This window comes from Solea senegalensis, linkage group LG9 (assembly GCF_019176455.1).
Source record: "Solea senegalensis isolate Sse05_10M linkage group LG9, IFAPA_SoseM_1, whole genome shotgun sequence".
Classification (NCBI taxonomy): domain Eukaryota; kingdom Metazoa; phylum Chordata; class Actinopteri; order Pleuronectiformes; family Soleidae; genus Solea; species Solea senegalensis.
Window position 1 is genome coordinate 17,271,448 of NC_058029.1, and position 16,721 is coordinate 17,288,168.

Below are 16,721 nucleotides of genomic sequence, written 5' to 3' on the forward strand. Positions count from 1 at the left end.
TGGCCAATTTAGTTTTCTGCCACTCCTCGTGGAATTTTATATTCAGATACCTGATGCTTGACACAGAATCTTGAGGATGATTTGTGTTTTACGCAATGCTAACACAGTTCTGAAGTTGCTCCGGGGAAAAGCTGCCAACACATTCTGCCAGATTTATGCACATTCAAAAATGATTAAGCGATGATGAGGTTCATCTATCACAGTGCTGCCGTTTGTGTTCCCGATCATCAATTATGAAACAAGTCAGTCGTGTTAAACAAAGTTGTCGATGGGTGATAGGAGACCATCAGCATTTCACTTTAATTATGTCAGAAGCATGGTGCGTTAGACTCGATCTGCCGTGACTGTGCCTTCATTGTTGTTAAATGAATAGAATTGGTTTGCTGTTATGGCTCCTCACTGTTTCTCTTGTCGCCACAGTACACACAACCATGAAATCAGCCCTCGGTGCACTAACAACTGAGAGAGAGCGACTGAAGCAGTGCCTGGACCACGAGACGTGTCCCCCGACCTCGCCGCAGGTTGTCGGTTTGAGGAACGCACTGGCAACAGTACGTGAAACGCCACACACTCATACTCAGACCCAGAAAACGTAGTCGGTAGAAGTACGTAAGGAATTCCAGTCTCTTACACTACACTCCTCCCACATGATTTGTCAGCCGAGACACTTTGATGAGCCTTTTAGAGGAATTGCTTGCTGCTGGAGTGACGTCCTCCCACTCGAGCGACACTGTGTGTATAACAGTCATGTGTGCAGCGGCTGCTGCCTGCCACCCAGGGTCTCTTTCTATTTTCTGCCTTTGGTAACAAACTATAATTGTCATGCTGACTTTTGTTGTGTATATACCAACATAGTTCTCTGAATGTTTCTGCCTGATTACTCATTTGCTGCCCACTCTACCTCACACTGGGTTAGTATGGGGTGAGCAATGCAATGTGGGCTCCCATTGCTTCCTGTCTGAGACCACATTCAAATATATTTACTAATGTCTCTGTCGGAAAAAGGTGTGTGTCTTCTGTAAACCATGTTTGCACTGGTTATTTTTCCAGGCTTTAGCCCAGAACTCTGAGCTGAGAGAGCGCCTGTGCAAGATTCATGCTGAGTCCCACATCGTAGAGCCCACACTAATAAATCTCACTGCCCCTGCGCAGGTGGGTGCAGGACTACAGTGACTCTATTCCCTTCCCCACCACCGTGATGATTATTATTATCTCTATTTTTTTTTTTTGTTCATCCCACAGAGAGTTGTTTACCACAGAGTGAATGAGTTGTCCTTTCCCTCTCCTCCACCTTCTACAAATGTTGCACTCCTCCCACCCCCTCATTCGACTCCCTTTGTCTTGTATTTTTTTAATTATTTCATCTTTATTTAGTCGGGGCTGTTTCATTGAGAGATGCCTTTTCCAAGAGAGACATGAGGCAACACAAAAAACAAACAAGGACAAGTACAAAGACAGGGACAACTGTTACAAGAAACATAAAACATCTCAGATATTAGAATGGAAATTATTTCATTTGAGACCAGCTTGGAGTTCTTTCCATTGATACAGTCTAGTATCTTCTGCCATTATTAGTACTCACATGAGGGATATTATGAGATACTGGATTTAATTGAGATGTGAGATGTTTGTTTTAGAGCTCCACAAATAGCATGAGTTGCAATGTCTCAGTGTCAATTGCATGTCTCAGGATATACACTGATTTGCCAAGTGAGGCTCTGTCTAAAATGTTCTTTCTTTTCCTTTTATATGTGCGCATGTTTTCACTTCATTGTTAGACGTTTCCAGTGAATGCCATGCATCTAAATGTGCACCTTACGTATGGTAGTTTAAGTTTAGTTTCATCAATCATACACATTATATAAACAGTTTGTTTTACATATCTATAGCTGGATCCTTGAACATGTTGCTATTAATGAAACTATCTTTACAGCACCAGGCAAACATGTTATAATTCACTGAATAAATCCACTGTAGAGCTGATTACACTTATTTTAAACTGTTCAGGATTATGATTTTCTTTTCAGTAATCGTTATGCTGTGATTATAATGTAAGGTGTCTTAGGATACATACGTGTCTTGTGTGTGTGTGTGTGTGTGTGATCCTGTCTTCATGATTATATTGTATAATGAAATTACCTGTTAATTGCCACCTTTTGTGGCTATGATGAAGTTGCCCCCTTCTTCCTCTTAATTATAGCCCTGGACATTATGTCTCCTAGAAACAGGACTTGGTGGAAGAATCCCCTCCCCTCGTACACCAGGTGTCCAATGAGAGCAGAGCTTCAATTGCAGAGTCTTTGTCCGAGTTTTTTGACGCACAGGAAGTCCTGTTGTCGGCCAGTTCCTCTGAAAATGAGGTAAGTGTACTTGTTAAACTGTTACCATCAACCACTGCTCTGATGTGTCTCTAAATGTTCGGCACTGATGTTTATGGATTTATGATATAATCATCACAACTGTTGATTCCCGGACAAACCTTTCCTTGTCTGATCCTAAACGTAAACACAAAGTCGTCTGTGAATCTGAAGAACAATCCTGACGACTGTGTCTAAAATCAAATGACCACCACAGATTATTCATTATTTCCTGCCTTTCCTCATTTCTATTTTTAAAATCTTCAACCTGTTGTGGTAATTAAGCCTCTTTCCATTGCAGAATAACATGTCCAGTAAAAACATTGGGTTTTCATCATGCATGTGATGACGTCTTCCCTCTGTTCCTTCCGTGAGCAGCATGCCTGATCAGTTCACAGCTGGAGCGGAAGCGATGTGAAAATGAAAGTTAATTACTTTAATCTAAAAATACTGAGAGCTGCGATGCAGATTCATCTGTGACAGGACACTGGAAAAAAAGCTGCTGCTTATATTAAAAATATGCATTTTATTTAATAACTAAAGTTTGGATGATTCTTTTTTTGTTATTTTAGGTGTCAGAGGATGACTCAAACATAAGTGACATTAGTGACAACATTTCCATGGACAACTTCAGCAATGGGACAGAAATTGAGAGATCACACTCAGGTAAACCTAGGCCACACTGCAATTTCAAGGGTTTAGTCACAACTCAAACAGATCTGCCATCTGTTCCCAGGGTCTGTAGAAGAAGGTGGCGTCCTCTGTCAGCGTAGAACCTGTTTACCCTCCCCCAGTCCCAACAACAGCAGCATCAGCCTGTGGAACATCCTCAGGAACAACATTGGCAAAGACCTGTCCAAAGTGGCCATGCCTGTGCAACTTAATGAGCCTCTCAACACTCTGCAGAGACTGTGTGAGGAGCTGGAGTACAGCGAGCTGCTAGACAGAGCTGCCAACACACAAGACCCTTTTGAGCGTATGGTGAGAAGGCAAATACTGCTGTTTAAATGTGTGGGCAGGGGCTTTCGAGCTCGTTTCCTGCACCCAGTACATGTGCAGCTAGTACTAGTTCAAATGTTGAATCGCTTAATACCCACACAAACACAGTTTTAAAACTCTGGACATTTATTTTTGTCTGAGAATAACTGTTTCCTGTTCGCAGATTATCTTACTCTTCTGTCCGACATTACATTGATTGAGTTAACGTGTTTTGCATTTGTTCTTTTTCCCGTGTGGGAGGTGTTGAGATAAAGCCTGTGGAGTGCCATTGTTACAAAGGACAAATGTGTAATATACAGTAAATGTGACGTGGAAGACAAACAGTTGTCTCCCATTATGATGTGGAATGGATGTAGTGCTCTCTTGGCCCAGTGCAACTCCAGTGTGTGAAGAGCATTCAGACAGGAAATTAGAACTGCTGAGAATGAGAATGAACTAAACATTCATTATGAACCAATGGAGGATAGTCTGTTATTGTAAATGATGGGGTTTTATGTTTTAGTTATTTCAAACTAATTATTCAGTCATAGAAATTGCAAATAAAGCCACTCACTGTGTTGTTTCTGTCTATATGCAGGTGTATATAGCTACATTTGTTGTATCAGGATATGCAGCCACGCACTACAGAACTGGTGGAAAGCCATTTAACCCCATCCTGGGAGAGACTTATGAATGCGACCGGCCCGATAAAGGCTTTCGATTTGTCGCAGAGCAAGTATGCACGTCTTTCCCTGCTATCACAATTCAGCAAACACCAAAAGCATTCTGGCTCCATGTGTGCTGATGCTGCTGTTTGTTTCCTCTTTACGCCGCCAGGTCAGCCATCATCCGCCAATCTCAGCTTGCCATGCAGAGTCTAAAAATTTTGTCTTCTGGCAAGGTAATGGAATATGTACATTTCATAATGGGCATTGTGCGGGATGAATGTTAATGTTTACAGTTTTTTTTCTGTCTGATTGCGCAGATGTGAGGTGTAAGAACAAGTTCTGGGGCAAGTCGATGGAGATTGTTCCTGTGGGTACGACTCATGTAACTCTGCCTGAGTAAGTCTCTCCTGCCTCGTTTACTCTGTGCTCATCATTAAATCTTGTCCATCAAAACATTGCCTACAAGTGTTTAGGGTAAAGTGTAGTGAATATAAATTTAAATGATCCTCTAGATTTGGAGACCACTATGAGTGGAACAAGGTGACGTCCTGTATCCATAATATTCTCAGTGGGCAGCGCTGGATCGAGCACTATGGGGAAATCACCATCCGAAACTCCAACAGTGATGTCTGCCAGTGCAAGATTACTTTTGTGAAGGTGAAGTAAACACATTCAAACCATGTTGTTATTTCATGTTATTTTATCTCCTTTAGGCTGTGCAACATCTGACATTAAGACCCTCTCCTCCTCTAACAAATTCTATCAACACAACAGTTTGTATTTGACATCGCTTCAATCACAGACCCTTCAGTAGTGATGCGTGTTCTTTTTAATCCCAAACTAATTATGTTTACGTTCACTTTGGACCCGTGAGCGGCAGTCGGGGAGAAGAGAAGCCTTGCAGTAAAAGTTACTTTGCCACATCAATGGATTCAAATTCAAGAGTCATTTGTGAAATGGAAAGAAAAATCAATTCTTAAACAACAGCAGTTGTTTTTCTATTATTTTTGAACTTTTTGCAGCAGATATTTCTTTAAATGAAATAGTAGGACAAACACAGGATTTACCAGTAACATTAATTAAGGTTCTACTCCAGAGACTCGAGAGACAACAGAGCTGTGTTATTGTTCAAGTGTAAGGGTAGCTCACGGTAAATACTTCACACCTGTAGAGGATGGTTTTTGGTTTGTTTCAAAAACAACAAAAAACTGTATACATATTTTCTGGATGTGAAATAGAAATAATTATCCTCTATTGTTGTTATAGCATTGCTAAAACAACAAATCTAATGGTGGCCTAAGACCTCTGCACAGTACTGTATGTATGTATGTATTCAAGAGCGGCTCACTGCAGACATATAAAGCTTGTAGAATTGGTATTTCACCTTCTTACTATTTACTGTAAAATGTAGTGTTGTGGTAATAAAGTTAGGCTAATAATTTGCATGTTAAAGTACATTATCCCTCTTTTTTCCATAGCTCTTATGCAATATTTTTCAAGTATACATCCTTTCGTGAGCCTCCCTGGTAAAATCTGTAGTCCTTTAAGCCTGTACACAGATGGTGCTTTGTATGTGTGTGTGTGTGTGTGTGTGTTTTTGTATTTCAGCAAGAAACCCTTAGTGTTGCGTCAGATGTAAGGAAGCCCTTACTGAAGGTTAATTGCTTTAGTATGTGCCCATTTAAAAGACCCGAAGCTGTGCAGCATCACAAGCCAAAACTTGTCAGCACTCATTATGCCTCCTCATCTCTCATTAAACACACCGGCTCCACCACCCTCACCGCGGACTCAGGGTGGTGTACGTAACGGCAACAACTGCTGACTGCGCCACAACACTGCAATGTCGGTCCTTTGTCCTCACCTGTCGTAGCACACTCCTGTCAGTGCAACGCAAACATACACGTTGTTGAAGACTATTCTACATATTCTAAGTCTATTCTCTACACAGGCAAAATACTGGAATTCCAGTGTGAATGAGGTGGAGGGAACCATCACAGACCACAAAGGGAAGGTCATCAACAGACTCTTTGGGAAGTGGAATGAGGCAGTTTTCTGTGGGGATCCGCCTTCAGCCACATGCGTCTGGAGAGCAAGTATGACAGATTACAGTGCACCAGTATAATGTATGTCCTCTATTAACTAAAGCCATATAGGCTTGTAGAATCAGTGGCATCTTTAATGTCACTTCTTAAAACACATCATTTTATGAAAGCCTAGCTTACTGTTTTATTGCAAGATTTGTTTTTACTTATTTGTTGTGCGCACACGCACATTTGGTAGATATATCTTTTATAGTCTTTGTGTCCTAACTGCCTGATTTTATTGAGTCAACTTGTTTTATCCTGTTTCATACCCCTTGCAACTGTTTTGAAAATCGATATACAAAATAAAATAGAAATAAAATGTATTATATTAGTAGTATCAACATTTAAATGAATAGTTTTATTACAGAAAAGAGCCGTTGGTCAGATGGCAAGTAAGCTTGGTTATTATGAACTTTATACATTTTAATGAAAGGAGGACAGAAGTGATGGTATTTGGACCAAATGGCTCCTGTGCGTCCCCTCCTGTTGACCTAGACCCCTTGGCACCGCATGTTAAGCCTACAATCACAAACCTGGGTTTTTAAGATGGACAGTGATTTTAAATTGAAGCTTTTTTCATTTAAGACAGTGAGCAAAGGTAAAAATGTATCCTTTCAATGCAGCACTTTGAGACAGCAGTCCTTTATTACGTCTCAGCTGGATTATTGCAATGCACTTCAGCCAGTCTTCCCACTCACGTCTCCAGCTTGTTCAAAATGGTGCTGTGTGTCTTTTAACTGGAGTACGTAAGAAGGAAAAACATAACACCCATTTTAGCCTCACTCCACTTGCTGCCCATGTACTGTGGAGGACATTTTAAAATGATTTAATTGTTTTTAAATCCTTAAATGGTCCTGCCCGGCCTTACCTCTCTGAGCTGCTTCGTCTTTATGCTCCTTCCTCTTAGGTCAGCTGATCACATGCTCGTAAAGATACCAACATCTAAACGAAAGCTCAGTGAGGACAGAGCTTTTTCTGTTGCTGTGCCTAGATTGTGGAACAGTCTCTCATTGCATGTTAGACATTTTTAAAACATATCTTAAAACCCACTTTTATTCTTTTGCTTTCAACCCACTATGAGGCATTAGTTTTACCTGTTCTTATTGTTTTATTGTTTTTATTGTACGACTATTGTTTTTACCCATGATGTCTAGAAACCCAGCACTTTGTTTCAGCTGTTGTTGTCTTTAAAGTGCTCTATAAATAAAGTTGGATTGGATCGGACAGTATGAATCCATTGTTGATAGATTTCGATAGTTTGAAATGTCATTATTTGGACTGTCATAAAATCATGAAAAAAAAACGTTTAAAGCTAATAATAAGTCACGTCCAGTTTACAAAAATTCTTCTCAAGACAGTAAAATCAAGGTTTTGGAGATTTGTGTAAGTGTACAAATATTTATATTGTTGAAGTTACATTATGGAATAATGCAAACAGAATTTACCTCCCTTCTTTTTGAGGTATATACGTTGTGCAGGTGTACATATTTTATATCTATTTTTATATTGATATGATGCTGTGTAATTGTTTGACTTTTATTAGTATTTATTGTGTTATTTGTTTGTAATGCAGATTCAATGCCAGTTGACCATGAACAATATTATGGTTTTACCAAGTTTGCGATGGAACTGAATGAGTGTGATGCATCTCTGAAACTGCTGCTGCCACCCACAGACACCAGGCTACGTGTAGACCAAAGGTAAGAGATCCTGAAATATCCTGAAAGATAAGCTGGGGAAAAAACACAGCTGTGAAAATCTCTGCCACAGTATTATTAACACATCTTTTATTATCTCACACACACACACACAACAGAGCTGTTTTGAATAGGGATCACCTCACACACAATGATCAAAACAACACAAAAATAGGCACATCAATACTTGGTTAAAAATAGCAAGTCACTCCTGAAGCTTTTTTGGATCTGATTAAATAATTGTAGATTTGTCTGAGGTTTAAAAATGTGCAAATTAAACCCTGCTACCACAAAGCATCACAGAGGCAAAGTAGATTTCACTTTTTCTATGTATCCCTAATTCAAACTGTCCTTTTATATTTAATGTACATTACATTCAAACCATTGCCAATGTCACTCTAAACAGATCGAGACACAAGTAAAAGTGGTACATGGTAGATCTATCTGAGTAAGGCAGAGGTATCAAAAATACAAGCAGAACTCACAGGTCAAAAAGAGCCAAGGATCAAAAACACACCAACAGAAGGAATTGCTACAAAAACACACTGGAATGAAGGTGATCTGGCACTGAAGGTCGAGACAAGGATACACCGGTGCAAATAAATAAGGCGGGGGAGGCAAGGACATGAAAACAGACTATCAAAGTAAAGACAACAACAAAAAACTAACTTAAACCATCTAGCTTGACAGTTCCTGACTTAGATTTAGTCCACCCAAATCTGTGTTTCTTACAGCTTTGTGTATAGCAGCATTTAGATCTCATGTCACTCTGTGATATTCCCGTGCTGCACACAGGAAGTGACTCGCTTTATGTCAAGAAGACAGACGAAGGCAACAGCAGCATTGAGCTCGTCAAAATCTGAATCAGTAAAATCAGTCATCCAGAAGTTTGTAGAGCTTAAACAATTAATCTGTTAATCAATTACTAAATTTATCAACAACTATTTTGATAATCGCTTCAAAGCTTTTTTCATGATTAAAACAAGATTTCTGATTGTTTAAGCTTCTCAAATGTGAGTATTTTCTTCATTTCTTTGCTGTGGATAACAAAGAAATTATTAAAAGACAAAACAAGACAGAGAAAATCATTTCTAGGTTTGATCGATTAATCAATTAATCAAGAAAATAATCGACAGATTAATCGATTATGAAAATAATCATTAGTTGCAGCTCTAACTCCTTGTACATGCTGCTGCTGAATACTCATAAACCCACTCCCACAGTCAGGTCTGATAGTTTTGCTTAACAAAGCCCATTTTCAGATAAAGGACACAGCAAACAAATGATATATTGTCTATGTATTGCTGAGATTTTGTCTGACTGACTGCAGTTTTAATAATTGGTGTTTGAATATATTATATATTACACACTGAATGTGTCTGTGTCTCGCTGGCAGATTGCTGGAGGAAGGAAACTTGGAGGCTGCAGAGGAGGAGAAACACAGGATTGAACAGCTGCAGAGAGAAAGACGGCGAGTCCTCGAGGAGAACAACTCAACACACGAGCCTGGTTTCTTCAGGTATACTTCCCCACTGAAGTCGTCTATAGAAATGTGAGCATCTCATACCTTAACAAAGTATTAAATACTGTCCTGAATTTCTTTTCCGGCTCCTCAGATGGTCAAAGGATGACACCTGGGTGAGCAACAACACGTACTGGGAGATGAGGAAAGAACCCGACTTCACCCACATAGATTTTCCTAAGCTGTGGTGACCATGGGAATGTAGTTGACATACATTTCAACCTGCTCAGCCTCTACTGTGACCCAGACTGGTGCTGATGATGCCAGTCTTGCCATCCACATCCAGTGCTGTCTTCTTTATTGCAGTTCATGAAAGTCATTGCCTTAATCGAAGTGCTTAAAAGTGCAACTTGTTTATGCAAGTATATTATGAGAAGGTTTATCATTTTAAACTGGTTCTATCCTGGACAACTGAAACTGAGAAAATTAAAACAATTCGTTGTAAACCGTAATAAATGCTTTTCATATCGTTTCACGACTGGTCACTTTAGTTTGTGTCCCCTCATGGACATTCTCTACCTCTTAGATTAACTAGCTTTGATATGCCAGTAATTACGTTTGTATACACATCTAATATTTATTCTGCAATTGCCTGATGCCTTACTGGTTGTACTCATATTGTTGTACTTAATTTGTTTTGTTGCTTCTGTTTTTTTTGTATGTTTTGTAAGGAGTTGTAAACAGTTGTTCACATGATCGGTCATCCTCACTGTTTCTCTCTGTCTCATAAACATAATCACTGCTTTTCTGCTGTGTTTGACTGTGATGTAGATGATTGTGCAGCTACAGTATGAGCAGCAGTAGCAAACATCAAATCCAGCTATTGTGCATTGCACCATTATCCGAATGGACTGCGTGGAGGGATTTTGTGGCCAAACAGGTTGGAAACTTTGCTCGACATTAAATGCATTAAATAAAATCTGTGATGCTTTCTCTCCGCGGAGACATTTTTGGCTGTTTTTTCAAAAACACTAGTGACATAATCATAAGTGACTGCAGATATCACCATCATTTCCACTTATTACAATAGCTGGTTAAACAGGAAAAGAAAAGCATGTCCATTGTACTGTGAGAACTAATAGTTTCGTCTGTCATTTTATTGTGTGCAACAGGAATACACCATGAAAGTCCAATTATCTTCATTCTAGTGTTGTTGGAGGCCACAAAGAGCATTTGAGCATTTGTTTAAAACACTTGCATCATCTTTGGAATGTATTCACGTATGCTTATCAATCACTGCACTTAAAACATGGCAAAAAAAAGCAAAAAACATTTGAGACTTCAGCACAAGTGGCGTCTAGACTGAATCAGCTGTACCGTTGTATAAAGAGTTAAAAATAAAATAAAGAACTCTTCTTAAACATAATAATGTAGTGTGCAACGTCAAATGTATGGAATGTAAAATTCAGATACATGACTTATGAAAGTCTGTTTTTTTTTCATTAAATTATAAATATGTTGCTTAAATAAGTAATGTTCAAGGTTTGAATTACTGTAATATTTTATCAATAACAACTAAATCCTAAGCCCAGTGTTGGGGCGGCCTTTTAGATAATGGTTCAATCAGTGTCAATAATAGTTTTTTAATAAAAAAAATATATGAAAATAATATTTCATATGAAATAAAATCCCGCGACCCTCATGCCAGGGATAAAGCGGTAGAAGATGGATGGATGAAATATAGTATAGCGTAGAACACTCTAATCAAACTTTTAAGTAATGTTGAACATTCGACATGACATTAAAAAAGGAATTAAAGATCCTAATGAAAGTTAAGTTTCAGTTTCTGATCAATACAGTCAATACAGAGACATTAATGTCTGATGCACTCATTCTGAATAATAAATGTTTATTTATAATGATTAAACAATGTGTGGGTCATTTTCCTAATAAAAATACATCAGACACTTAAGTTCAGTGGGGTTTTTTCCTCATGAGTTGCAATGATGTAATAAGAACCAAAGAGTCAGCACCTTCAGAAATCCTGTCAGTAATCAAATGAAGCTAGAAGGCAGAACCATTAATCAGCCACTAGAGAGCAGCAAATAGCCACTAAAGGTTGAATCCATACACAGAACGAAGACGGTCAGTGTTGCTGCAGCATAAAATACTAGTTTTAGCTCATTGAGTCTTTGAAAGAGGTATGCTTGTTTCCATGTTTTTTTTCCCAACTTCTCAACTGGAACGCTATGACGTCACTCCCTGTTCTGACTTCTTATGTAAATGGGATGCAGCATTGTTCCATTTTTTTCAAAAATGGCTGCTGTACATATTTTATGAAATTGATTTGACAAGGCTTCTTCAGCACCTTGTTTAATCAACACCACAAAGATTTTGGTCCATATCTTGACATAATATCATGTCATGTCTCCAGAGCACCAGATGAGGTGATTCAATATGAGGAAACGGAATAAATAAATCTGCTGTTCAACAATAATTTATTGACGGTCCCTAAACCCTGCGAGCGAGAGACAATAATAACTAACGTGAAACTAACTTCACCGCAGTGTCTTTTGTCCAAAACAGAGGGAGCTTCAGTGACAGAAGGAGAAGAAGAAGGAGAAGAAGAGTTTGTTTGACCCTTAAGTCTCTGGACAGAGAAATCTCTTAGTCTGGTTTATCACTGTAAACAAGGACTTCGGGGAAGCGGTAACGTTTCGTTTCCTTTGTCGTTAACTTAAGAATTAGAACACGTTAAAGGATGGTGGGTTTGCTGATGCTATTAGCATGTTTAGCTGCTGTTCCAGTGTGTATAAATGGATGCAATAACATATTTCCCTTTAACTACTTCTTGATATAATGTTGTAAATGTACAGGAAAATAGGGCAAGTGTGTTATTCTGTGGCTTTAAAAGAAAGGCAGTGATGGTGAAGAGATTCTTACAGTCCTTCGACCGTGCTGACTGCGTTTAAGTTTCCCGTATGAAGTGGCTTTATTGGCTGTGACGAAAAATAACGTTGTTCCCAACGCATTTTACTGCTGCATTTTATTTATATCACTGTTATGGATGTAATTCATGTTGTTTCAGTACAGTGTTCTTACAGTGACTCTCTCTCTTCACTCCTCACCCTCTCTCTTCACTGTCACTCTTGCTGGGGTTTTTTTGTAGGAGGAGATGTTTTCCACAGCTACCAGAAACTTTGTGGATGAGGTGGATCATAAAGGTTTGCTGATCCCAGTGTCCAGCCTGAATGACTCCATCTATGTCCTGTCTGTAGTGGTGAAGCGCAAACGTTTCTGGTTCTGGCAGAGGCCAAAATATCTTCCCACTGATTTTATTTTCAATGATATACTAACAGGAGAGACACTTATAAAGCCAGGTAAACATCATGCATGTATACTGTATGTATTTGCTTATATCTGCAGTGTTGTGACTGATAAGTTCCTAGTACTATATCACAGAAATATTGTTCTGTTGTCCCCAGTTACATCAGAGACAGACTTCCTCAAATATATTGGAACATATGGTGACAACATTCAAGGAGGGATGGACGTAAATTTAGTCAGCTCCAGTGTGAGCCTGCAGGGTAAAGACTCTTTTAAACTGCAGTCGTCCTTTGGAGGTTTGAAAAAAGAGGAGGTGAACATGCAGAGGTTGCTGCAAGACTCCAAAAGCAGGTACGTTCCTAACTGAAATCACTGTCCTGAGTGGAGTTAGTTCAGAGATGGTTACAATACAAGAAGAAGCTGAGAAACGTAATCTCACTCCTGTTAAAGACATGTGAACAGCGGGAGTGAACTTTGACCCTCTCATAAAGTTGCACACAAAACACAAGACTAAGTTGAAAATTAACGATCACAAAAAATTGCTTCTGTTTCAATTTCATTTCCATCATTTTGAAACCATAATCAGTTTAGGACTCCACATATGTATAAGAGTCATATCTGCAGTATTTTTTTAATCAAATAAATTGAAACCTCCCGTGACTATTTTCCACTGGTGTTGTTGTAAATCCGATGTTTTAGAGTCCTGGACATGTCCCACTCCCTGATCCAGCAGACAAAGGAGAAACCCCGACAGGTGTTAGGGATTGTGAAGGAGCGTATCGTGACCACAACACCCTGTTCAGTCATAGAGGAGGTGCAGCAAGGTGGCCAATGTGGAGCAGGGTGGACTTTGTACTGGCCCAAGACCACTAAGGTAGAGTCATAGCATAAGTGATGATTGTGATAATGTACATGTTTTGTTATTCAAAGATATAAATGTAGCATTTCTGCATTCAAATTACTAAAAACAAAAAGATTAAACGCGCTAACTAGTGACATGACACATGACACATTTGCATACTACCGCATGTGACCGCTGTAAGTTCTAGGGGAAACCCATGATGAGTGAAACCCCATCAGAGTGAGGAAATACATATTCAGTACTTCTTGTTACCCAGCATGTTGTCTCTTGTTTTTGCATTTTATGTAATTGTCATTAACAGCACACAAATACTCACTGTCACCAAAGCTCTCCCTGGACAACAATTCCCATGATTCCACACTCCTTAATGATATCATCAACCTAGGTTTTCTGTTTAATAACAGAAATGTTGATTGAGAGACCCTTAGCAGGAGAAATGACATACTGCTCTGTTGTTAATATGTGTCAGTAGTTGAGTTTACGTCAGAAATGTTCTATATTTTTTCACTGCAGTACCTTTATGGCCCACCAAGGGGCCACAGCCCTCACTATGACAGATTCCAAGCTATACTATCGCTTGTTGTATTGACATCTCTTTGAGTAAGATTCAGTAACAGCAACATCTATTAAGTATTAATTTTCTTTATTAGATAGATTAATATAAGTGGATTGTCTTTTTTGTTGTTGTTCTCTAATGTCTCCTGGGTTGTTGTTGTTGTTCCAGCAGGTTTCATTAAAAGAGAACGAGAGCCTGAGTAAAGACACTAATGTTACCATGGAGATTCCCACTAATACTACCATTGCCTATGCCCTCATAGAACTAGAGATCAAACATGATGGATGCTATGGTGAGAAATCTAAATCTACATGTTAAATTGACAGATTTGATCACATAAACTGATAATAAAGTTATTATTTGTGTGTGTGAAATGTGACTGTTACTGTATGTTCCTCAGAGTTGTGTCTGATGTCAAATATAACTGGAGGTTTTGAAGTTGACGGCCCTACCAAGAAAAAACTGTCAGGGGTGTCAGGAGCTCCGACACACACTGCTGAAAATAATCACCTTCAACAAGGTAAATGACTGTTCTCTCTCTCTCTAAAGCCATAAAACTTGTGAATATAGGTGTTTGTTGCAGATGGTGACATGGTCAGAAATATGTGTTTGCTCACAAAGAACATTTGGCGGCTGGAGGCCTCAGTCTTTATCAGAATGATGCAATAACTGTTTGTAAATGCATGCTTTGACCTCATTCTTTAAAATGTCAACATCACAGTGATCATTGTTTATTCTACAAAATAGGTTTTTATATAGGTAAACATAGGCACAAGAAAAACTACATGTGAATGACTCACTCTGCCAGATCTATCATATTAGCATTTGTTTTTTTTTTAGTGTCTAATTAATTCTGGGTAGGTTTTGTATTTGGAGGGTATGGTAATGTTTTTATCTATCCACATGCAGACCTGGAGCAACTTCATGATCATTTCCAGCTGCTTTCTTCTCTTCCTATGGCCACAAGATCCTCTCTGCTCCAGCAGCTTACAAACATGATGCAGGACCCAGCTGCCGTCAGTGCACTTCAGAACGTGGTAAGTGGGGCAGAGAGGTGTTGGCAGCATATTATGGTGCTGCGACTATAAAACTCTTGTTTGACTGGCTTTTAAATGTGGGTGTCTCTCTTTGTCTTAGTTGGACGAGATGTGTTTCGACAACAACAGTCCTGTGCTGGATGACGTTAAAGCAACAGAACCTCCAAAACAGAACATCCAAGCAATTCTGGACCTTGTTAAACAGTGTGAACAAGTGGAGTCAGCTAAGACCACATCGGTCCTCAAAGCCCTACACCTCATTAGCAGTGCTTTGGATGGTGAGAAAAGCACATCCTTTATGACTTTGCTCATTTCTTTATAAAATTCAATTAAATGTTGGATGAAATCCTGTGAAATGACAATTTCAAGTCCAGGAAATGTTGAAGCAATCCCTCTGAATGCATAATGGCCCAAACACCCAATGTTTTCTTTCTATATATTTTTTCCAGAGTTGACAAATGATTGCCTTGCAGTCTTGGGAATGTGCTGCAGCCACTCAGTGTTACAGACAATGGAGCTATTGGTTAGTAAACTCAGTTTTGTTTTTTTACTAAGACCACATAACACATTTGTAGTGCCTACTGCTGCAAGGCATACTAGTGAGAACCTAGAGTTCTCACTGGAATGCATTGCAGCTCAAGCATCTACTGTAATTGTACTTGGCCCATATTCTGCTTGATATTATTCCTCTTCCTCCCATTTTTCGCTACCTAACTCCTCCCACAGTTTTGAGAAAACCCCCACACATCTTATAACAAAACAGACTTTTTTTGACTGATTTTGGACAGCATATGACTTACTTACATATACTACACTGTGACTTTTTTGGCTGATTTTGGACAAAATACTATACTAAGACTTTTTTGACTGATTTTAGGCAACATACTATTGATGACTGGTTTTGGACGACATACTATACCATAATTTTTTTGACTGATTTTGGAAGAGATACTATAGTATGACTTTTTTGACTGAGTTTGGACGACATACTATATTATGACGTATTGATGTCATTTAGGACAACATACTATAGTGTGGCTCCATGAGGTTTGTATACTGGTTAGCACTCTTACCTTTGAGAAAAAACACCGGGGTTCAAGCCCTGGTTGAAACAAGTTTCTGCAATCCTGAAATGTATTGGTGTCGTTACGGACGACATACTATACTATATCTTTTTTTGACTGATTTTGAAAGAGATACAAAACTATGACATTTTTGACTGATTTTGGACGATATACTATACTATGACTTTTTTGATATACATACTACTATGACTGATTTTTTACGACTTGACTTTTTTGACTGACTTTGGACGATATACTATATTATGACGTATTGATGTCATTTAGGACAACATACTATAGTGTGGCTCCACGAGGTTTGTGTACTGGTTAGCACTCTTACCTTTGAGAAAAAAGACTGGGGTTCCAGCCATGGTTGAAACAAGTGTCTGCAATCCTGAAATGTATTGTTGTCATTACGGACGACATACTATACTATATATTTTTTTGACTGATTTTGGACGACATACTATTCTATGACTTTTTGGACGACATACAAAACTATGACTTTTTTTCCGATTTTGGACTACATACCGTACTATGACTTTTTTGACTGATTATTTTGGACGACATACTAACCTATGACTTTTTTGTCACATTTTGGATAAAATACGATCCTATGACTTTTTTGA

The 16,721-nt window shown here is 38.8% G+C and overlaps 2 protein-coding genes across 5 annotated transcripts in view; both read left to right on the forward strand.

Moving 5' to 3' along the window:
* osbpl3b (oxysterol binding protein-like 3b) overlaps nucleotides 1-10,243 on the forward strand; it is a 32,936-nt gene extending 22,693 nt beyond the window's left edge. For 2 of the 3 annotated variants that reach the window (XM_044034699.1, XM_044034700.1), the window contains exons 11-23: nucleotides 421-551; nucleotides 1,051-1,152; nucleotides 2,223-2,360; nucleotides 2,930-3,023; nucleotides 3,094-3,338; nucleotides 3,934-4,071; nucleotides 4,173-4,236; nucleotides 4,321-4,399; nucleotides 4,516-4,660; nucleotides 5,952-6,096; nucleotides 7,661-7,787; nucleotides 9,181-9,303; nucleotides 9,401-10,243. In XM_044034699.1, the coding sequence (XP_043890634.1) occupies nucleotides 421-551; nucleotides 1,051-1,152; nucleotides 2,223-2,360; nucleotides 2,930-3,023; nucleotides 3,094-3,338; nucleotides 3,934-4,071; nucleotides 4,173-4,236; nucleotides 4,321-4,399; nucleotides 4,516-4,660; nucleotides 5,952-6,096; nucleotides 7,661-7,787; nucleotides 9,181-9,303; nucleotides 9,401-9,497 (1,628 nt within the window). In that variant the 3' untranslated portion in view covers nucleotides 9,498-10,243. The remainder of the gene's footprint in view (nucleotides 1-420; nucleotides 552-1,050; nucleotides 1,153-2,222; nucleotides 2,361-2,929; nucleotides 3,024-3,093; nucleotides 3,339-3,933; nucleotides 4,072-4,172; nucleotides 4,237-4,320; nucleotides 4,400-4,515; nucleotides 4,661-5,951; nucleotides 6,097-7,660; nucleotides 7,788-9,180; nucleotides 9,304-9,400) is intronic. The other variant, XM_044034701.1, reaches the window with a different exon arrangement.
* A 1,551-nt stretch (nucleotides 10,244-11,794) lies between these two features.
* Nucleotides 11,795-16,721, forward strand: part of gsdmeb (gasdermin Eb) — a 6,614-nt gene continuing 1,687 nt past the window's right edge. Inside the window, exons 1-9 of one of the 2 annotated variants that reach the window (XM_044033917.1) lie at nucleotides 11,795-11,955; nucleotides 12,416-12,626; nucleotides 12,732-12,924; nucleotides 13,273-13,447; nucleotides 14,160-14,283; nucleotides 14,392-14,511; nucleotides 14,901-15,028; nucleotides 15,129-15,306; nucleotides 15,478-15,551. In XM_044033917.1, coding sequence (XP_043889852.1) covers nucleotides 12,422-12,626; nucleotides 12,732-12,924; nucleotides 13,273-13,447; nucleotides 14,160-14,283; nucleotides 14,392-14,511; nucleotides 14,901-15,028; nucleotides 15,129-15,306; nucleotides 15,478-15,551 — 1,197 coding nt within the window. In that variant the 5' untranslated portion in view covers nucleotides 11,795-11,955; nucleotides 12,416-12,421. The remainder of the gene's footprint in view (nucleotides 11,956-12,415; nucleotides 12,627-12,731; nucleotides 12,925-13,272; nucleotides 13,448-14,159; nucleotides 14,284-14,391; nucleotides 14,512-14,900; nucleotides 15,029-15,128; nucleotides 15,307-15,477; nucleotides 15,552-16,721) is intronic. The other variant, XM_044033918.1, reaches the window with a different exon arrangement.